General features: G+C 45.1%; 1 protein-coding gene across 1 annotated transcript in view; it reads right to left on the bottom strand.

Moving 5' to 3' along the window:
* Window positions 1-7,262: 7,262 nt before the first annotated feature.
* Window positions 7,263-21,930, bottom strand: part of DOC2B (double C2 domain beta) — a 33,605-nt gene continuing 18,937 nt past the window's right edge. The window contains exons 10-12 of the mRNA XM_040455096.1: window positions 12,546-12,627; window positions 11,508-11,604; window positions 7,263-10,827 (exon numbers count right to left, since the gene is read on the bottom strand). Of these exons, the coding sequence (XP_040311030.1) occupies window positions 10,691-10,827; window positions 11,508-11,604; window positions 12,546-12,627 (316 nt within the window). The 3' untranslated portion in view covers window positions 7,263-10,690. The remainder of the gene's footprint in view (window positions 10,828-11,507; window positions 11,605-12,545; window positions 12,628-21,930) is intronic.

The following is a 21,930-nucleotide window of genomic DNA, read 5'->3' as shown; positions in this document are numbered from 1 at the left end:
TGTGTGTGTGTGTGTGTGTGTGTGTGTGTGTGTGTGTGTGTGTGTGTTTAAAATTTTCCTCATAACTAACGAAGTTGAGCATCTTTTTATGTGCTCATTTGCCATCTGTATATCTTTGGTGAAGTGTCTTTTCTAATAATACTGAGTCTTCTGATCCATGAGCAAGGTATATCTAATAGTTTAGGCATTCTTTAACTTCAACAATATTTTGTACTGTTCAGAGTATAGGACTTTGCACTTCTTTTGTCAGGTTCATCTCTAAATAATAATCACGGATGTTTTTGTAAGTGACTGCCTTTGAAAATTCAATTTTTGATTGCTCATTTCCATTATTTAGAAATAAAATGTGATATTTGTGTATTGATATATATCCTGTAACCTTGGTAAAACTCCCTTATTCTAGCAGGGTTTTTGTTTTTGTTTTTAAGATCTCCGACTTTTTTCATCGATAATCGTATTGTCCGTGAATATAAAGTTTTCACTTATTTTTTGCTCCGGTCTGGAGACTGTTTATTTTGCCTCATTGCACTGGCTGGAACCTCCAGTACCATGCTGAATGGAAGTGGTAAGAGTAGACATCCTTGTATTGTTCCTAGAAAGCATTCAGTGTTTCACCATTAAGTACAATGTTAGCTCTAAGTTTTTCATAGGTGCTCTTTAGTAGGCTGAGTTTACAACCTACTAAACTTGATAGCTTATTAAGAATGTAAGTTGGGTTTGTCAGATGCCTTCTCTGCATCTGTTTAGGTGATCGTGTGGGTTTTCTTTTCTAGTTTGTTAATATAATGAATTATATTGATTGCTCTTTGAATATTAAACCAGCCCTTCACTCCTGGGATAAACTCCAGTTGTTACATATTTTTATAAAAATATTTTTAGATTTGATTTGCTAGAGTTTTGTTTATTGCATTTATGTTCATGAACCCATACCTGAAAGTTCTGGGGTGATGAAGTGAATGTTAATAGCACCAAAAGTTTTATCTTCTGTGGCACTGTAGAGAGGAAAGAACAGCTGACATTCACAATGGATCTGCATGAAGGAATGGAAGAACGCTATAAATGGTAAATATGAAGGTAATATAAGACTTATTTTTCTCAGGATCTTTAAAAAATCTCATAATGTGTTTAAGGCAAAAATTTTGTGGGATTTATAACATGTAGGTACATCATACATATGATTACTATAGCATAAAAGGCAGCCAGGGCGTGGTAAATGGAGCCATTTGAATGCAAGTTTCTTCCATTTTACTTGATACTATTAACTCTAAGACCTTGAAAGATTAAGGATATATGGTAATACTTAATGCAAGTGCTACATGCAAATAATGCAAAGAGGTATATCTAAAAATCTGTAGATAAACTAAAATGTAATCCTAAAAAGTATTCATTTAATCCAAAAGAAGGCAGGAGGGGACAATAGCATTTGTGCTGCCCAATCTTCTCTCTAGGAGAGATTGAAAACTCAGTAAGAATTAATTTTGACAGCTGGGAACTTGTGTTCTTTGTTTTTTGATGGCTGGAAACTTCTCAACAGTGTTGGCATTTTGAAATGACTCCTCTGAGCAATTTATAGAATAGTTATGCAGATTATGCCATGTTGTGCTTTTTGAAACAAAGTCAACATTAAAAAATATGCCCAAATAATTTCCTCATCTAAAAATCTCTTTGTTTACTGCACTGACATTTCAGCTGCCACCCACTGCTGATACAGAATTTACAGTATGATTTCAGCCAAGTAACTGATAAAAATTAAGTCTTCAGAGGAGCATAAGAGAATCTAGAGTCAAATCATTTACAATAAACTTGGATATAATCCAAAACTCTGCATATGAAGAATCAGAAAAATGTGACCCATACTCGAGACAACCAATGGAGATTATCCCTGAGATGACCTAGATATGTAAATTAGCAGTTTTATTGTCCTACCATAGCAAACAAGGATTTTAAAGCTGATATGATTATGTTCAAGAAGGAAAGGGAAATACGTTTGTGACCAATGAAAAGAAGAAATTCCTACAGATACTGCAACTATAATGAAGAACCAAATGGGCATTTGGAACTGAAAAGTAGATTTGAAATAAAGATTCACTGGATGGGCTTAACAGGAGAATAAGAAATGAAAATGATGGAAGGATCAGTGAATTTGAAGTTAGCTCAATAGAAATTATTCAATCTGAAGGAGAGAAAAAATAATTTAAAAAATGAGCATGGCTTTTAGAGCACTTGTGAGATCATATGAAAAGGGCTAGCATACATGTAAGTATAGTTCTAGAAGGAGAGAAGAAAGCAAAACAGAAGGAGAAAAATGAAATATGACTAAAATTTGCTCCTATTTTGTAGAAGGTAGATTTGCAATTCAAGAAACCCAGGGAGGGGCGCCTGGGTGGCGCAGTCGGTTAAGCGTCCGGCTTCAGCCAGGTCACGATCTCGCGGTCCGTGAGTTCGAGCCCCGCGTCAGGCTCTGGGCTGATGGCTCGGAGCCTGGAGCCTGTTTCTGATTCTGTGTCTCCCTCTCTCTCTGCCCCTCCCCCGTTCATGCTCTGTCTCTCTCTGTCCCAAAAATAAATAAAAACGTTGAAAAAAAAAATTAAAAAAAAAAAAAAAAAAGAAACCCAGGGAAAATTAAGCAAAATAAATACAAAGAAAACAGGCACACTATAGTGAAACTGCTGAAAATAAAAATACTGGAAATAGCATACATACTTATCAACAAATAGACAAATTATATACAAGGGAATAATTTGAACAATTGACTTTCCATTAGAAACAACAGAAGCCAGAAGACCACGGAACACAGTGTTCTAAGAAAAACAGCCAATCCAGAATTCTACAGTGAAAACATCAAGAATGAAAGTGAAATAAAGACATTTTCAGGTAAAAGAGAGTGAAGAATTAGTTCCGAGATTTCACAACAGAGAATGCTGAAGAAAGTTCTTCAGGCTGAGAAGAAATGATAACCAGATGAAAATGTAGATGTTTAGGAAGGAGTGAAGAGTGGAAGTAAATATTTTTTGATCTACTTTTTTTTTTTTAAATTAGAGGATAAGTTTATTTATTTTGAGAAAGAGAGAGGGAGAGCGAGAGTCCCAAGCAGGCTCTGTGCTGTCAGTGTGGAGCCCCACGCGGGGCTTGAACTCACAAACATTGAGGTCATGGCCTGATCTGAAGTCAAGAGTTGGATGCTTAACTGACTGGGCCACCCAGGCACCCCTCTTTTGATATCTTTAGAAGAGCATATCACTTGTTTAAAGCAAATTTATACCACTGTATTTTGGGGTTAATAGCTTACAGATGTGAAACATGGCAACTATAACAAGTACAAATAACTGAAACACTGGAGGGGTTCAACAAGCTGTAAGCAGGCAGAAGAAAGGATCAATGAATTTGAAGAAATGGTAGGAAAACTGGGTATCCAACCACATGCAGAAGAATAAAGTTAAGACCTTTACCATACACAGAAAAATTAAAGTGAGTTGAAAACAAACTCAAGAGCTGCAACTATAAAACTCTTAGAAGAAAACCTAAGGGAAAACCTTCATGACATTGGGTTTGGCAATGAACTCTCAGATAATGATCACAAAACCACAAGCAACAAAATAAATTGGTCTTAATCAAAATGAACTCCTTGTGCATCAAAGGACAATTGAAAGTGAAAAGACAACCCATGGAATGAAGGGAAATATTTGCAAATCATACATCTGATAAGGGATTAGTATCCAGAACACAGATCTCCTACAATTGAACAATGTAAACTTAATTCAAAAATGGGCAAAGGACTTAAACACACATCTCTGCAGAGAAAGTACACAAATGTCCAATAAGCATGTGAAAAGATGCTCAACATCCCCAATCATTAGGTACATGAAAATGAAAGCCAAAGTAAGATACCACTCCACACCCATTAGGATAATTATTACAAAGACAAAATAAGGTTTGGTGAGGACGTGAAGAAAATGGAGCCCTTGTTCATGTCTGGTAGGAATGAATGTATAATGTTGCAGCCACTGTGGAAAACAGCTTGGTGGCTCCGCAAACATATGTCCCAACAATTCCACTCCGAGGTATGAGCAGGGACTTAAAGATAATCTGTACAACAATATTCCTAGCAGCATTATTTGCATGAACCCAAAGATGGAAACAACCCAAGTATTCGTCAACAGATGAATGGATGGGGTACCTGGCTGGCTTGGCAGAGCATGTGACTCAATCTTGGGGTCAAGGGTTCAAGTGCCACTTGGGGCATAGAATATACTTAAAGCACAGATGAAAAGATAAAACATATATTCATGTTATTCAGCCATAAAAGGAACAAAATTCTGGTATAGACTACAACATGGAGGAGACTTGAAATATGCTGAATGAGATAAGCCAGTCATAACAAGACAGATACAGGATTCCAATTATGTAAAGTACCTGAAACAGGCAATTTGTAAAGATCGTAAAATAGAGCATACCAGGGTCTGAGTATGGAGGAAATGGGGAGTTACATTGTTCAATGAGTATGCAATGTCTGGGCTGATGAGAAACTTCTGGAAATAGTGGTGATGGTTGCACCAGATTGGGAATGTACTTAACGTCAGTGTATTGCCAACCTAAAAATAGTTAAAATGATTTTTTTTTTTTTCCCTAAAGAAAGGCAGACTGCCACATGGAGTGCTTCATTTGGCTGTGTCTGGAGTTTTGGAAGCTTGACTACCTTATGTTTTCCTGCAAATGGACCTTGAAAACTTGTTTGAAGGTTCTAGTGAGTGTGGCTACTCCTATACCCTTGATGGAGAATGGTCCTCTTCCATCAGGGAAGGTTGTCTTCTTTGGGTGCCCAGCTTTGGGAGGGATACACATGGAGTGGTGATGGAGGAAGGGGACACCTGCCTACCCAGGCAGGCCAACTGAATCAACCTTGGTGATCAGTAGGGTGAGAGATGGCACAGCCAGGTTGCCCCCACGTCCTAAACCGAAAATTTGTATTTATATTTTGCCACAGTGAGATAATTGAAAAGAACTGTCCTCTACACTCAATTTTGCTTTGCTCCTTCACTTTCCTACATTTCCAAGCTCTCACCATGTTTATATTTAAAAATGGAAATGACTGCATGACTCTCTAGCTTTCAGATAGGCTATAATGGAATTTAGGTTATTTCCTTGTTTCTTTAGTGTTTTGGTTGTTTACCAGTCTTTGCCTTTTTTTTTTTTAAATGTTTGAGAGACAGTACGGGAGGAGGGGCAGAGAGAAGAGAGAGAGAATCCAAGCAGGCTCTGTGCCATCAGCCTGGAGCAGCCTGACATGGGGCTCCATCTCATGAACCATGAAATTGTGACCTGAGCCAAACTCAAGAGTCAGATGATGCTTGACCCAGTGTTCCTTGTCTCCTTGCCCATAGCCATGGTTTTATCCCCTGGCCCTTTGATCTAAGGAGGTGAGTTCTAATCTTAACTGAGTCATTTCTCTCCTGAGAAGCTAAATAAGAGTCAGAAAATATTTCTGGGTAGCTCAGCTCAAAAGCCACCCCGACTTGGGGCTGAGGCCACAATTTTGCATCATTTATTAACCGATGAATCCATGTGTGTTGACAGGGTGGAGGAAGGTGCAGTGCAGGAGGCTCAGCAAGATCTTGGTTTCTCAGTTTTCTGATTCTTATAAGGTAATTTCATTGGTTCAAAGCCACATAAGTGCTTCCCAGTTCAACATGTTCTCCAGGAAGAGATCTTGCCTGCCTGTGGTCAGGAGACACACAGAAGGGAATTGGGGGCCTATGACAGGAACCCATTGGGCAAAGGTGAGCATTGCATTTGGTCAAGATGACAGGACCCTGAGAGTGAGCCCTAGAAAATCTTTCCCAGCAGAGCAGAACCCTGCTGGGGTGGGCGTGAATAAGGCTGAGCCTACAAGAAACCTAGTGGGACCTGGGCATCTTCCACCAGACCTGGCAACACCATTTGCTGCTTACAGCAGCATAGTGTAGAGATTAGGAGTATGGATTCTGGAGCCATAAGGCTTGGGTCCAAATCCCAGCTCTACCCTTTATCCTTTGTTCCCCAGTTTTCCCATCTATAAAATGAGGAAACAGTTGCATAATTACGAGGATTAAATGAGTACAACACTTTGTGAGAGCTCTCTATATGGGTATTATTGCTGCTGCCATTATAGTTCTGGCACCTTCTCTCTGGTCCCTATTATTTTCCTAGAGTTCTTAAGGACTCCCCTCCTGCTGAAATAGCACAAGAACTAATGGTCTTTCCTCCCATGACCTATCTTCCTTTGTGCCGAGGGTTTGTGTGGGGTTTGCTACCTTCATTGTGGAGTATCTAGAAGGAGAGACTGTAGGTTTGTCCTGAGTAGGTGGCCTGTTAGAAATGAAATAAGCTCCCATCTCACACACAGTTTTTCAGTCCTATTTGGTCCCCTGTCCTGTGCTCCCATTTACTGCTCTGCCCTTGCCCCACCCTGCTCTGGCCCTATTGGTCTCCTTGCTATTCTCATTCATGCCACACCTGCCCCCACCCCGAGGGATACTGGCCACTTCCTCCACCCAAAACATTCCATTCCTGGTGCCACCTGCCTGGCTCTGTTGGTGAAGCGGGAGACTCGATCTTGAGGTTGGGAGGTCAAGCCCGACTTTGGGTGTGGAGATCACTTAAATCTTAAAAAAAAAAAAAAAAATACCCTCATCCCATTTTGAGTATCTCCATAGTTCCCTCCCTCAGCCCCCTCCAAATTTTAGCTCAAAAGTCACCTTCTTTGGAGGGCCACCTCACCTTATTTAAGCCCAACCTCTCCCTCCCATCCCACCTTACTCCTTTTATGTCCTTTTTGTTATTAAAAAAAAAAAAAAAAGTAATCTGTACTCTCACTGTGGGGCTCAAACTCATGAGCCTGAGATCGAGTTGTGTGCTCCAGCGACCGAGCCAGCCAGATGCCCCCTATTGTCATCTTTGAACATGCTATGTTTACTGTTTGTTGGCTGTCTTGATGATGAATCTGACCCACCAGTGCCTGGTGGTGGAGTTAATACTTCACAACTGTTTGTCGAATGAGTGGATGACAGCGTAAAGTCTTGGGAGGCATGAGATGAATCAAGCTGTGTGATTCAGCACATTTTAACCTGAGCCTTAGTTTTCCCGTCTGTAACTGGTGACCTACCTCTCATGAGTTCTTTGTGAAGAGTTAAAGTAGACAATGTGCTGAATGAGCCTCAGTTGCCATTCTCTCATTCTTTCCGGCCCTATCAACTCTATTTAAAGAGTCTCCCAAGCCAATTGAATTGCAGTGAACGTTTTCATTTACTTTGGATTATAGGTCGTTATAAATATTAACAAATAAGACTTAAAAAGGACACCTTCCAGGTCAGACGAAAGTACAAAAATTGTGTGTGGGGCTGCAGTTTAAGGACCTTTTCTGCAGCCACCACATGGTAGCAAAACGGTGTTAAGCAGTGCACGAGAGTCTGCGTCGACGACAGCCAGAGTCCATGCATCGGGAGGTTCTCTCGGTTTGAGAAGAAACAAACAGTAGGACATGCACGGGCCGGGAGGTGCAGTTCCTCGCTCTTGCCGCTAGGGGTCAGGAGGTTACCGCTTCAGGGATGGAAGACGGGGCCCGTCTGGGATTGATTGGCTAGTGGTGGGGGTGGAGGAGGATGCAGCGTGCTGTCGGGCGACTTCCTGGTTACTGACACCAAACTTTGGAATGACTTTGTGGTGGTGGTTGGTAGGGAGGGGCGTCAACTTTCCAGTCTTAGACCAGAGGAAAGATGCCAGTTTGGGGCCAAAGGCAGAGAGGATACTGCAGCTTCCCAAAGAGCTTTTTCTTCAGCAGATACAATCTGCGAGGGGTCCAGAGCAGTGCCAGGGTCCTGGTGAAGATTCCCTCCTCCCTGGGGGTAAGCGCGGGGGGGGGGGGGGGGGCTCCTTCCTAAGCACCCCACCCTCCACTGGGGCTGTCTGTCCAGAAGATCCATCTTTTATCCTGACTGTCCCTGGTCACGAGGGACCATCTTTCAGGACCAAGTCTACCCTTGTACAGCCTGGGGCAGTAAAGAGCCCCAAGTGGGCTCCTCGCATTTACTGGGCCTCTGTTTTCCCACTGTCTAATAAGGTAGTTGTTGAGACTCCCAGCCCCTTCTAGCCTTGCCATTCAGTTCAGTATCTTCACAGAAAGTCTGTGGGGTTCTTTTCTGAATGAGGCCCTCCAAGAGGCAAAGCTAAGATACCCAGGGCTCACCCAGACAGGAGGCCTCTCCAAAATAGGCCATCTCTTTGCTTGCTCCCCAAAGGTTCCCCCACGCCAGCCTTGTGGTTAAAAGAGGAACCCTTGCCTGAGCCCCTGTGAGGAGCACGGCCTGGCCCATGGACTCAGAGCCCAGGGAGGGATGGATAGCTGAGCTCTCGGCCTGGACTGTGGGGACCTCTGGGGAAGCTCTGAATGGCAGAAGTGATTTCAAAGCTATCTAGCAGCTGAGGCAGCAGGACTGCCGTGGTCCTACCCCTTCACCATGCACCAGACCCTACCGAGTCTGCTATCTGCTGAACCCTCCAGAAGCCTGGAGGCAGAGGCCCAGAGAGTACGCTCTCCCAGACAACCAGACCATGTGGCAGTCACAGGACCTGGGCTGAGTCCTGGTTTGCCCTTTCCCAGCTGTGTGCCACTGACAGACTACACAGCCTCTCTGAATCTCAGCTTCTTCGTCTGTCAAATGAGGACGACAAACCCACCCCATAGAATTGTGAGGATTCATTGCAAAGTGCACGTAAAACTCTTAACATACACAAAGCTACCTTAAAGACAGGAAAACCAAGGCTCCGTGACCAGCAAAAGTTTTCCAGCTACCGTTTGGGGGCTGGAATCCTGTTCAACCTGCAAAGTGGGAAAGGGCTGATGGGCACTTGGTGGAATTCGAATCATCACCTCAGGCCTCAGATGGTGATGTGCTTTGTGTCTGCAGCAGGCAAGAGTGAGCCCTAGGCAGGCAGCTTACAGGATGGACCTCTTGTGTAGGAGTCCAGCACCCTACTTCCATTGTGTCCATAGCTCTGGGCTGGTGGTGAGGCAGGGGCCATGAAGCCCGGCCTTTGCCAGCTGTGGTAGGGCAGGAAGGCCTCAGGCAGGTCACTTTCCCTCTCTGGGCCTCTGTTTTATCCATCAGCGCAGTGATGGGACACACACAGAAATTCCCTGGTTTTGCATTAGTTCATACAGCAGCCTTGAAGGCCCCTGGGTAGGCAGGAAAAGTTTGGGGCTTCATACCTGGACCCCAAGATTCCAATGCCCTCAACCTGACTCAGCGTGCAAGGCCCACCAAGCAGGGTGTCTCAGCCCTTGGAGGGAGAGGAGCCAGACTCACAGGTCTTCCCAGAAATGAGGCCCTGGACTGCCACCCAGCACTCTGAAAGGAACATCAGTGGCCACAGTAGGGCCAGGATGTAGGGCACTCATCTGGGCCTCTCACTTCCTAGCCCTGAACTCAGAAGTGGGGGGTGGGTGAAGGAAGAGGGTGAGGATGGAGACTTTTTGCTTCGTGAAAAAGGGAAGAGGGACTCTTCGGGACTAGAGCTGGCCTCATGCTTAAGCTGGTAATGAGAGGCTGGATCCATCCTCCAGGTTCTTAGGAGAAAGATTAAAGGTAGGAGAAGTGGGTCTGAGGACTGAACTTGACCTTGACCCATCACTTCCCTCCTATGAACTGGGGTAAGCCTGGCAGGAAGGGATGGGGTGAGAGCAGGGCTGGGTGACATCACCCCTACCCCCATGCCTGTCCTAACAAACCCTGTCTCCAGAGTGAGACCCCACATCTTGCACGGTGATCCTTGACCCAATCACCATACTCTCCCCTCCAGGCCTTTGTAGATCATTTCCACTGCACACAGTGCCTTTCCTCTATCTGCCTAGAAACCCATTCATCCTTCAAGGCCTTGCTGAGGCATCACCTCCTCCAGGAAGCCCTCCCAGCCGAGTCAGAATCCATGGCACTCACCAGTTATGTCAACCTGGCCTTGGCATTCCTCACTCCCTGTTGTAATGGTTTCTAGCTCCCTGATTAGACCAGGAACTCTGAGGGTGGGCCCTGGTTCTCATTCTTCTCCAGCGGCTCGTGGAATCATTGAAGTGCTTGCCAATTGCCCATGTTCAGTGAGCTTGTAGGAACTTGACCATTCTTGCTCTCAGGTCAGCTTTTCTCCATCTGCCCAGTAATGCCAGAGACGAACGGTTGCAGTAAGAGCCTCCTTTTGGGAATAAACTTCTCCAACTTCCCTTCATGCCCCTTTCTCCCTAATGTCCCTCAGGAGTTCTCCCTGGCCCCACCAAGGCCAAGGTGCCCCTGCACTCCTGTTCTCTCCACCTGGGGTCCCCGTGACTTACTACTGACCTCAAATAGGGTCCTCAGCCCCTGGACGGCCCCCTTCCCTTCCCTGGGGTGGGTGCTGAGGCCAAGGTTCTCTCCCATCTCCTGCCCTCTTGGGCCCCAAGGGGGCTGGAAGCAGGCCCAGCTTTCTGGCCTTGCTCTCCCTTGGAGTGGCTAGGTCCTCCACAGCCTCCAAGCGGGAGCTGCAGTGGCTCTGTGTCTGAGCAGCATCCTGGATCTCCCCCAAGATGAGGGCCAAGGCCCTTGGTGGCAGCTGAGGAAGCCCAGGGCCAGGCTGGTGCTGGGCCAGGTGACAGGCAGGGGCGGGTGCGGCAGCAGGTGGGGGCTGGTCAGTCGCTGAGCACAGCCCCTGGGAGTTCATTGGTGAGCGTGTGCCAGCGCTCGATCCTCTTGTCCTTGTTCTTCAGGCAGTCGAACCAGTGCTTCAGGCGCTCACCCTTAGCATTGATGCCCAGAACCACGCCTCCTGCAAGAAAGGAACCGAAGGAGTAGTGAGGGACATGGTGACCTTCTGACTCCCAAGGGCCTGGGGGCAGGGGTTCCCATAAGACTAACCTTCTTGAACCAGTGCCCCCCACCCCAAAACCACCCCCTCCAGGGCTGGACCCTCCACCCTGCCCACTGGGCTCTGAGGGTGAGCAGTGGTTTCACTACCACACCACACTCTTAGCCTGAACCCCATCCCCTCTGCGAAACCAGAGCCCTGGGATCCTGTCCTTCCCCTCTCTAGGGCCAGAGCAGTGATGGGGGTAAGGTGTGGTCACGTCTTAGGAGCCGAGGGATGGAGGCAGCTCCACTATGCACAGCCACGACGCTGATGCCGACGCCCACCAGGAATTCAGGGCCCCGAGGGCTCCGAGTCCAGCCCAAAGCACTGACCATCTTCACCTCTCACCACTGCTCCACACAGGCTGGTGTGTGACCCTCCCAGACCGCTTTCCCTCTCTGGGCCTATCTATTCCTCTGTCACATGGAGTCAGGCTGGATAAAGTCTGAGGCCCCTTGTGCCTGGGGCCAGATAGTCTGGGGAAAGCCGGGGCCATAGAGGCTAGGAAGCAGAGGCTGTGGCCTGGATTCAGGGTCGCTGTCCTCTGCGAACCCAGAACAGGCATGTGGCTAAAGGACATTCTCATTGTGTCCTCTTACCAATGAAATCGTTGGATTTTCCAATGTCATAATCCCAAACAGTGACTTCCAGGGTCTTCTTCGCCAGGTCCCCATGCTTAATCTCGTAACAGAATTCCTGGTGGTCAGAAGAAGAGAGTCAGGGCCAACACCACGGGGTCTGGAACCTGGCCAGTGGCCAGGAAGGCTCTGGGGGTGCGGTGAGGGGCGAATGAATGGAGGGAGAAAGGGAGGGAGAAAGGAAGGGAGAGGGGGAGGGGTGGATGGGAGGGTGATCAGTGCTCAGTGGTAGATGGTGGCAGATCCTCACCTATTCCACCCACTTCTGCCCGAGAACCTGGCTGGGGTCCTCAAGGTCCCCTGCTCTCCAACCTGCCTGGTTCCTCTGTCACTGAAGCTGCTCTCTCCAGATCCCCAGGAGCCTCATTATCACCAAATCAACATACACTTGGCAACCTTAGCATGCTTGACCACTCTTGGGTCTGGCTCTGTTGACCACTCCCTGCCTTGTGAAAGTCTCTCCCCCACAGCTTCTGGGATCATCTGACATCTGGTATCCCCTTCACTCTCTGAAAGCATCTCCTTGGTCTCCTCTGCCTGCCCCTCAGTCACATGGGCTCTTCCCTAGGCCCCTCTGCTCCTCTCCATGTGCCCCTGCCCCCCGAGCTGAAGACCTTGGGATCCACCCGGAGCAGACCTTCTCAAGGCCCTGGGACATCTCAAATCCTCACACCCACCAGAGCTTTCTCCATCTCGCTTGTACCTCCCCTCTTGTTGTCGGGTCCCCCCCTTCCACCGCCACATCCTCATGGCCACAGTCCCAATCAGCTGGATCCTCTGAAGAGCTTTCCGGGATTCCTTGCATCTCCACCTGCACCACTTTGGCCTGGTCCAGCCTGGCCTTGCCTCTCCCCCACCTCTCATGGTTAGGGGCTCTCCTGTTGGCCCCTCCCCACCCCTCAGTTTCCACAGTAACCCTTGGAAAAGCCAGTCTCTCCAGCAAACCCTGACCTGAGGGAGAGCAAGCAGCTTCCCAGCAGCTTCACCAGCCCCTCATACCTCGTTGAACTCGGGGTTCAGGGTCTTCTTCTTTACTGCCGTCTTGTGTTTGGATTTCTTGTCCACATCTGGCTTCAGGTATCTGGAATTAGAACCAACAAATGGGCAGAGGGTGGGGAGAAGCTAAGGGGACAGACAGAGCCAGCAGGGCTTGGAAAAGCCTTTTGTTCTGGAGAGACATCCCTGGGCCCCCCATTCATACTAACCATGGGACACCCCAGCACTACTTTGTGGCCAAGGTTAGTGGTCATCTGCAGTGGGAGGAGAAGCAAGCGGTTCCTTTGTCACCTAGACTTCTGTCCCCACGCCCATTTCGGAAGTTAACCACAGAGTTTTTCCTGGTTTCTGGAAGTCTAATGTTCATAAAGCTTACATTTCCCACCAGAAAAAAAAAATTTTTAGCAGCATTGGTCCCTTGTTAGTTTAAATAGCAGATTTATCAAGATATAATTCACATACTATGAATATCATCTTTCTAAAGTATGTGAAGTATAGTATATAATTATACAGGTGCTATATATAGTATACAACATAATGGTCTATTCCCAGATTATACAACCATTGCCTCTGCCTCACTGGAGCTTTGAGGAAGTTACAACAGTGCTTTCTGTAGGGAGAGTGAAGCCTGGCGTAGGAGCCAGTTCCTTTATAAGGAACTAATACCTAGACTTTGATACAGAAGGACTGCTTTCATCAGGCTCAGAGAGGTAGAGGGACTTGCCAGGCCACACAGCTGCTCAGCACAGGGCTGGTGCTCACAACCCAGGACAGGAGTTCCTTTGCAGAACTGCTCACCCTGTCCCTGCATAGACACTTGAGTGAGAACTGTCCTTCCCCTGCTAAGAGTTCTTTGGGCGTGAGGACTACATCTGTCTCACTCACCACCAGCTTCCTGGCACCCTGCTTGGGGCTCAGTACACTGGGTAGGTCAACAAACACCTGCTGAATGAATGCATGAATTCCTAGAAGTGACATTACCCGCCCAAAGGTACACACGTATCAAGTTTCTTGCTTCATTGTGCCAAACTGCCCTCTGCAAAGGCTGTATGGATGATGCATCGTACCCTCAACAAAGCTGAGTATGGCTGCCTTAAAACTCCTTGCTGGTTTGCAATCATCTGTTGGACATCAGTCTTAGCAACGTATTTATGGATGGGTCTCCTCAGGCAAGGGAAACAGAAGCAAAAATAAACTACTGGGACCATACCAAAATAAAAAGCTTGTACACACAAAGGAAACCATTAGTAAAATGAAAAACACAACTTACTGAAAGAGAGAAAATACTTGCAAATGATAGATCTGAGAAGGGGTTAATACCCAAAATATATTAAAAATTTTTTAACATTTATTTTTGAAAGAGCAGGGAAGGGGCAGAGAGAGGAAGACAGAGGATCAGAAGTGGGCTCTTCACTGATAGCAGAGAGCCCAATGTGGGGCTCAAACTCACAAACCATGAGATCATGACCTAAGCCCAAGCCGGATGCTTAACTGAGTCACCCAGGTGCCCTTAATACCCAAAATATATAAAGAACTTACACGCTCAACACCAAAATCCCCCAAATAATCTGATTAAAACATGGGCAGGGAACCTGAATAGACATTTTTCTTTAAAAATAAGATTTTAAAAAAGCCTGTAAAGTTTATTTATTTTGAGAGAGAGGGAGCACATGAGTGAGAGAGGCAGGGAGAGAGGGAAAGAGAATCCCAAGCAGGCTCTGCACTGTCAGCGCCGAGCCCAATGCAGGGCTTGGACTCACGAACCATGAGATGATGACCTGAGCAGAAATCAAGAGTTGGATGCTTAACCAACAAAGCCACCCAGGCGCCCCTAAGTAGACATTTTTCTGAAGTATACAGATGGCCAACAGATACATGAAATCAATAATCATCATGGGAGTATAAATCAAAACCACCGGGAGATACCACCTTACTTACACCTGTCAGAAATGGCTAGCGTCAAATAGACAAGAAGTAAGTGTTGCTGAAGAGGTGATGAGGAACCCATTCCTTGTTGGTGGGAATGCCAACTGGTGCAACCACTGTGGAAAACAGTATGGATGTTACTCAAAAGAGTAAAAGTAGAAATACCATATGATCCGGTAATTCCATTACTATTTACCCAAAGAAAACAAAAACACTAATTCAAAAAGGAATGGATATTCCCGTGTTTACTGAAGCATTATTTACAATAGCCAAATTATGGAAGCAACACGAGTATTCACTGATAGATGAATGGATAAAGAAAATGTGGTATATGTATGTATATGCATGTATATATATATTTGTTCTATATACACACAAGGGAATATTAACCCTAAAAAAATGAGAGCTTTTCATTTGTGGCAACATGGATAGACCTAGAGAGTATTATACTAAGCGAAATAAGTCAGAGAGAGAAGTACCATATTCTTTCCCTTACATGCAAAATCTGAAAACCGAAGCAAATGAGTAAAAAACCAGAAACATCCTCATAAACTGAAACAAACTAGTAGTTGCCAGAGGGGAGGGACAGGAAGGAAGGGACAGGTAAAACCGGTGAATGGAATTAAGAGGTACAGATTTCCCGTTATTTATCGTTTATTTATTTTTGGGACAGAGAGAGACAGAGCATGAACGGGGGAGGGGCAGAGAGAGAGGGAGACACAGAATCGGAAACAGGCTCCAGGCTCTGAGCCATCAGCCCAGAGCCCGATGCGGGGCTCGAACTCACAGACCGCGAGATCGTGACCTGGCCGAAGTCGGACGCTTAACCGACTGCGCCACCCAGGCGCCCCCAGATTTCCCGTTATTTAAAAAAAAAAAAAAAAATCCTTGCTGGCTTGAAAGGCAGCAAGTGTGATAGATCATTGTTGGCTTTTTCAGTTGTGGTTTTTAGTACATAAAAAACACTAGTTCGTTATAGGAACACTAGAAGATACGTACTGGAGAAACTTGGAGGTGGGAAAGAGAAATGAAGACGTAGATCCACACAAAATACCTGTTTAGCAGTGCTATGCAGTTTATCAATAACTGGAAACTCACAAAAACCAACAGGAAACAATGAACAAAATGCAAGTAAGTACACACCTATCAATAATTACTTTAAATCTACATGGTCTAGGGGCGCCTGGGTGGCTCAGTCGGTTAAGCGGCCGACTTCGGCTCAGGTCATGATCTCGCGGTCCGTGAGTTCGAGCCCCGCGTCGGGCTCTGTGCTGACAGCTCAGAGCCTGGAGCCTGTTTCAGATTCTGGGTCTCCCTCTCTCTGACCCTCCCCCGTTCATGCTCTCGGTCTCAAAAATAAATAAATGTTAATAAATAAATAAATAAATAAATAAATAAATAAATTTACATGGTCTAAATGCTTACAAGGCATGGGGTTACAGAATGGATTAAAAAAAGGGAAAAAAAGACTCATCTATAAGCTGCCTAGAAGGGGCTCAGTTCAGACTTAAAGACAGACTGAAAATGAGGGGGTGGAAAAAGAAATTACATGCAAATGGAAGTGGGGGTGGGGGGAAAGCTGGGGTAGCAATACTTGCATCAGACAAAACAGACTTTAAAACAGAGACAAAGAAGGGCAGTATATAATGATAAGGGGATCAGTCCTACAAGAAAATATGAGAGTTATAAATATGTATACACCCGACATTGTAGCATCTAAATACATAAAGACATAAATACTAACAGACATAAAGAACACAACTGACAGTAATACGGTAATAGTAGGTGACTAATACCCCAACAATTACATCAATGGATAGACCATCCAGGCAGAAAATCAATAAGGAAACTGTCTTTGAATGGCACATTAGACCAGCTGGAACATTCTCCAAGATTGACCACCTGTTAGACCACAAAACAAATCTCTATATTTAAGAAGACTGAAATCACATCAGACATTTTTCCCAACAATAAGAAACTAAAAATCAATTAAAAGAAAGAACTGGAAAAACCCACACATGGAGGATAAACAACATGCTACTAAACAACCAGTGGGTTAACAAAGAAATCAGACAAAATTTAAAAATACATGGAGACAGGGCACCTGGGTGGCTCAGTTGGTTGAGCATCCAACTTCAGCTCAGGTTATGATCTCACGGTTTATGAGTTCGAGCCCCGCGTCCGGCTCTGTGCTGACAGCTCAGAGCCTGGAGCCTGCTTTGGATTCTGGGTCTCCCTCTCTGTCTCTCCCCTGCTCATGCTCTGACTTTCTCTCTCAAAAATAAACAAACATTAAAAAAATACATGGAGACAAAAATGAAAACACAATGGTCCAAAATCTTTGCGATGCAGTGAAAGCAGTTTTTTTTTTTAATTTTTTTTTCAACGTTTTTATTTATTTTTGGGACAGAGAGAGACAGAGCATGAACGGGGGAGGGGCAGAGAGAGAGGGAGACACAGAATCGGAAACAGGCTCCAGGCTCTGAGCCATCAACCCAGAGCCTGACGCGGGGCTCGAACTCACGGACCGCGAGATCGTGACCTGGCTGAAGTCGGACACTTAACCGACTGCGCCACCCAGGCGCCCCCAGTGAAAGTAGTTCTAAGAGAAATTGACAGAGATACAGTCCTACCTCAAGAAACAAGAAAAATCTCAAACAATCTAACCTTACACCCAAAGGAACTAGAAAAAGAACAAAGCCTAAAGTTAAAAGAAGGAAATAATAAAGATCAGAGTGGAATAAATGAAATAAAGACTTAAAAACAGGAAAATACCAGTGAAACTAAGGGCTGTTGTTTAAAAAGATAAACAGGGGCACCCGGGTGGCTCAGTCAGTTAAGCACCTGAACACAGAACCCATAATTATTTCTTTTTTGAAATATTTTGAAAGCAAGTGAGCGAGCAGGGGAAGGATACAGAGAGAGAAGGAGACAGAGAGTCCCAAGCAGTTTCTGCATGGTCAGTGCAGAGCCCAACATGGGGCTCAAACTCACAAACCATGAGATCATGACCTGAGGTGAAATCAAGAGTCTGATGCTTAACCAACTGAGCCACCCAGGTGCCCTTAGAGAGCCCATAGTTAAACCCATGCTTATATGGGTTAATTAATATACAACAAAGGAGGCAAGAATATATAGTGGGGAAAAGATGGTTTCTTCAATAAGTGATAGTGGGAAAACTGGACCACTTTTTTTTAACACCCTGTACAAAAATAAACTCAAAATTGATTAAAGACTTAAATATAAGACCTGCAACCATAAAACTCCTAGAAGAAAACAGAAGTAGTAATCTCTCGGACGTCAGCCTCTGCCACATTTTTCTAGATATGGCCCCTCAGGCAAGGGAAACAAAAGCAAAAAAAAAAAAAACAAAACAAAACAAAAAACTATAGGGACTACATCAAAATAAAGATTATTTGTGCAGTAAAGGAAATCACCAACAAAATGAAAAGACAACCTACTGAAAGAAATTTGCAAATGATATATCCATTATCACCGTTAAATCCAAAATATATAAAGAATTTGTGCAACTCAACACTAAAAAAAGCCGATTAAAAGTGGGTAGAATAGATTGTTGTTTTATTTCAAAGAAGACACACAGCTAGCTAACAGAAACATGGGAAGATGCTCAACATCAGTCATCATCAGAAAGATGCAAATCAAACCCACGAGATATCATCTCACACCTGTCAGAATGACTAGTATGAAAAAGACAAGAAATAACAAGTATTGACAAGGATGTGGAGAAAAAGCAACTCTCATGCACATTGGTGGGAATGTAAATTGGTGCAGCCACTGTGGAAAATTGTATGGAGGTTCCTCAGAAAATACCTAGGGGAGGGGGAAATACAGGCTTCCAGTAAAATGAGTAAGTCACGAGAATAAAAGACACGACATAGGGAATATAGTCAGCGATATTGTAATAGCGTTGTATGGTGACAGAGGGTAGCTACAGTTGTGGTGGGCAAAGCATAATATATACACGTGTTGAACCACTGTGTTGCACACCTGAAACTCACGTAACATCGTGTGTCAACTATCCCTCTACAGTGAATAAATAGAATGTGGAAAAAAAAAATAGTAGATAATCCAGTAATTCCACTACTGGGTATTTATCCAAAGAAAATGAAAACGATAATTTTAAAAGATGCGTGTACCTGTGTGTTCATTGCAGCATTATTTACAACAGTCAAGATATGGATAGATGAATGGATAAAGAGGTGACACAGACACGCACGAATATTACTCAGCCATAAAAAAGAAGATCTTGCCATTTGCAACAACATAGATGGACCTAGAGAGTACGAAGCTAAATGAAATAGGTCAGAGAAAGACAAAAACCACGTGAAGTCACTCATGTGAAATCTAAAGACTAAAACAAGCGAACAAAGAAACAGACTCATAAACACAGAGAACAAACCGGTGGCTGCCAGAGGGGTGGGGGTGGGGGTGGGGGTGGGGGTTCGGGCAAAACTGGGGAAAGGATGTGGGAGACACAGGTTTCCAGGTATGGAATGAGTACAGGGACAAAAGGCACAGCATAGGGAATATAGTCAAAGGTATTGTAATAGCATTGTATGGTGACAGGGTAAAGTTGTGGGTCAATTATACTCAAAAAAAAAAAAAAAAAAAAAAGAAACCGAAACGTGCTTCAACCTAAAGGGGAACTGAGCAACAACTTGTGGTTTCTCTAGGTGATGAATGACTATCTGGTAATAAGAAAGACCAAACTACGGGTGCTCGTGATCATGTGGGTGAATCTCCAATGCGTTATGCAACATGAAAGAAGTTAGGTTTAAAAGGCAACATGCTGAAAGGTTACCTTTAAAAGAAAGTGTGGAGGGGCGCCTGGGTGGCTCAGTCAGTTAAGCATCCGACTCTTGATCTCCGCTCAGGTCATGATCTCGCCGTTCGTGGCTTCGAGCCCCACATCAGGCTCCGTGCTGACAACACCAAGGCAGCTTGAGACTCCGTCTGTCCCTCTCTCTCTGACCCTCCTGTGCATGTATGTGCTCGCTCGCTCTCTCTCTCAAAATGAATGTAAGTGCACTTTAAAAAAAAGGCCGGAAAAGGCAAAACTGTTGGGAATGAAAACAAATCTGTGGTTGCCTAGGGCTGGGGGAACTTTCTGGGGTGACAGAGGTATTCCCTATCTTGACTGCGGTGGTGAGAACAAGATTGTATGTAGCAGTTAAACTTCAAAAGGGGAGAAACTTACAGCGTGTAAATTATACCTCACTAAATCTGACTTTTAATCCATCATAGGAACCTGGAATTCCTGTCAACTTGGCAGGTGGACACAGAGCCAGATTTTCAGATTTCACGCCACTTTGGCTTTGGATTGGCTTTCCTCCCGTACCGGAGCTCTAGCACCCCAGATACAAGTGAAGGCACTTTGTTGCCCTCCCCAGTCCCTTCCCCCTCCTCCCTGCCTCCCCAGAGACCACCACTGCTAGGACATTCTCTGCAGGGTTGGAGATCTACAAATGTCCAGAAATAGTATCGCGCTGTATATTTGAGATCTACAGATGTTCAGAAACACTGTTCTCAAGTTTGCTTTGGGGATCAGCATGTTTGGATAGCTGTCCATGTTAATTTATCTAGCCTGAATTTATTCATTTTAACTGCACGCTACTTCATTACACGCATATGCCACATTTTATTAATCTATTCTTCTGCTGATGAACGCGTGGCTATTTCGAGTGTACTGCTATGCCAAGCAATGCTGCAAAAATCAGCCTCTCACCCGTATGTGGGTTTCTAGGATACAAACCTGGGAGGGAGATAATGCAGCCACAGGGTGCCCACATTTGCCTAGTTGACTGGATATGGCTGACTTTTCCTCCAGTGGTTATGGAGAGTCTCCTGATTATCTTCTGGACGGTTATGGCATTCCCTCTCACAGTAGTCTTTAATCTACTGGAAATCACGGTTTTGCTAATGATGGAGGTGGGGACCCAAATCACTGGTTTTTTTCCTTATTTTCTTATTTATTTTGAGAGATGGAGAGGCACAGCCTTGGGTGGGGGCATGCAGAGAGAGAGGGAAAGAGAGAATCCAAAGCAGGTTCAGGATGGTCAGTATGGAGCCCGACACAGGGCTCGAACTCATGAACTGCGAGATCACGGCCTGAGCAGAAATCAAGAGTCCAGCACCCCTCAAATCACTGTTTATGTGGAAAACCAGTAGCCCTTGCACCATGTGACCCAGGTCAGCTTCCCATTATACCTGGCCCTGCTGCTGGGCCTGATGGCGTTGAAGTTTTAAATAATAGCTCTACTAAAACATGATTCGGGGCGCCTGGGTGGCTCAGTCAGTTAAGTGTCTGACTCTCGACCTTGGCTCGGGTCATGATCTCACAGTCGAGATCGAGCCCCATTGTCAGGCTCTGTGCTATACGTGACGCCTGCTTAAGATTCTCACTCTCTGCCCCTCCCCTGCTCGTGCTCTCTCTCTCGAAAAAAAATGATCCACACGTTATATAACGCGCTGTTTTAAAACATACAATTGGGAGCGCCTGGCTGGCTCAGTCAGTGGAACAGAGGACTCTTGATCTCAGGGTCGTGAGATCCATGTCGGGTATGGTGCCTACTTAAAAAAAATAAAGTACAAAAAATGGTTTTTAGTATATTCAGAGCTGGGCAACCATCACGGTCAATTTTAGAACATTTTCGTCACCTGGGAAAGAAATGCAGTACCTGTTAGCAGTCACTCCCCATTTCCCCCCAACCTCCTTCCAGCCCTGCCAACTACCAATCTGTTCGCGGTTTCTGTGGATTTGCCTATATATATACACACATAGTTTATTTATTTTGAGACAGAGAGAGATCACAAGCAGGGGAGGGGCAGAGAGAGAATCCCAAGCAGGCTCTGCGCTGTCAGTACAGAGCCCGATGCAACTCCCGGGCTCCCAAACTGTGAGATCACGACCTGAACTGAAATACTGAAATCAAGTGTCCAACGCTTAATAGACTGAGCCACCCAGGAGCTCCCGTATTTGCCTATTTAAGGCTTTCGTATAAATGAAGTTCTACAACATGTGGCTTCTCTTGTGTTTGGCTTCTCTCCCTTAGCATAATCTTTGCATGGTCTTTTCAAGGTTTGTACAGGTTATAGCATAGCCATAGTTTTATGGCTGAAGCCCATCGCTCTGTGTAGCTATGCCACTGTTGGTCTATCCACTCATCAGCTGACGGACATTTAGGTGGTCTCCTTTTGTCCCCTGTGACTGATGCTGCTGTGAGCATTCATGTACCAGTGTTCGTGTGCACGTGTGTTTCCAGCTCTCGAGTGGACTTGCTGGATCACGTGGTGACTCCATGTTTAACTTCTGAGGAACCACAGATGGTTTCCTAGAGTGGCTGTACCACATTTTATAATAAATAAAATCCTACCTACTTACTTTAAAATCTTAGGTTTTTTTTAACTTAAGTTTACTTACTTTTTTTTTTTTTTTTTTTTT

This window comes from Herpailurus yagouaroundi, unplaced genomic scaffold, assembly GCF_014898765.1.
Source record: "Herpailurus yagouaroundi ecotype Mexico unplaced genomic scaffold, PumYag 215, whole genome shotgun sequence".
NCBI classification, from domain to species: domain Eukaryota; kingdom Metazoa; phylum Chordata; class Mammalia; order Carnivora; family Felidae; genus Herpailurus; species Herpailurus yagouaroundi.
The sequence above is the reverse complement of the archived record's forward strand: the minus strand, read 5'-3'. Positions and strand labels throughout refer to the sequence as shown.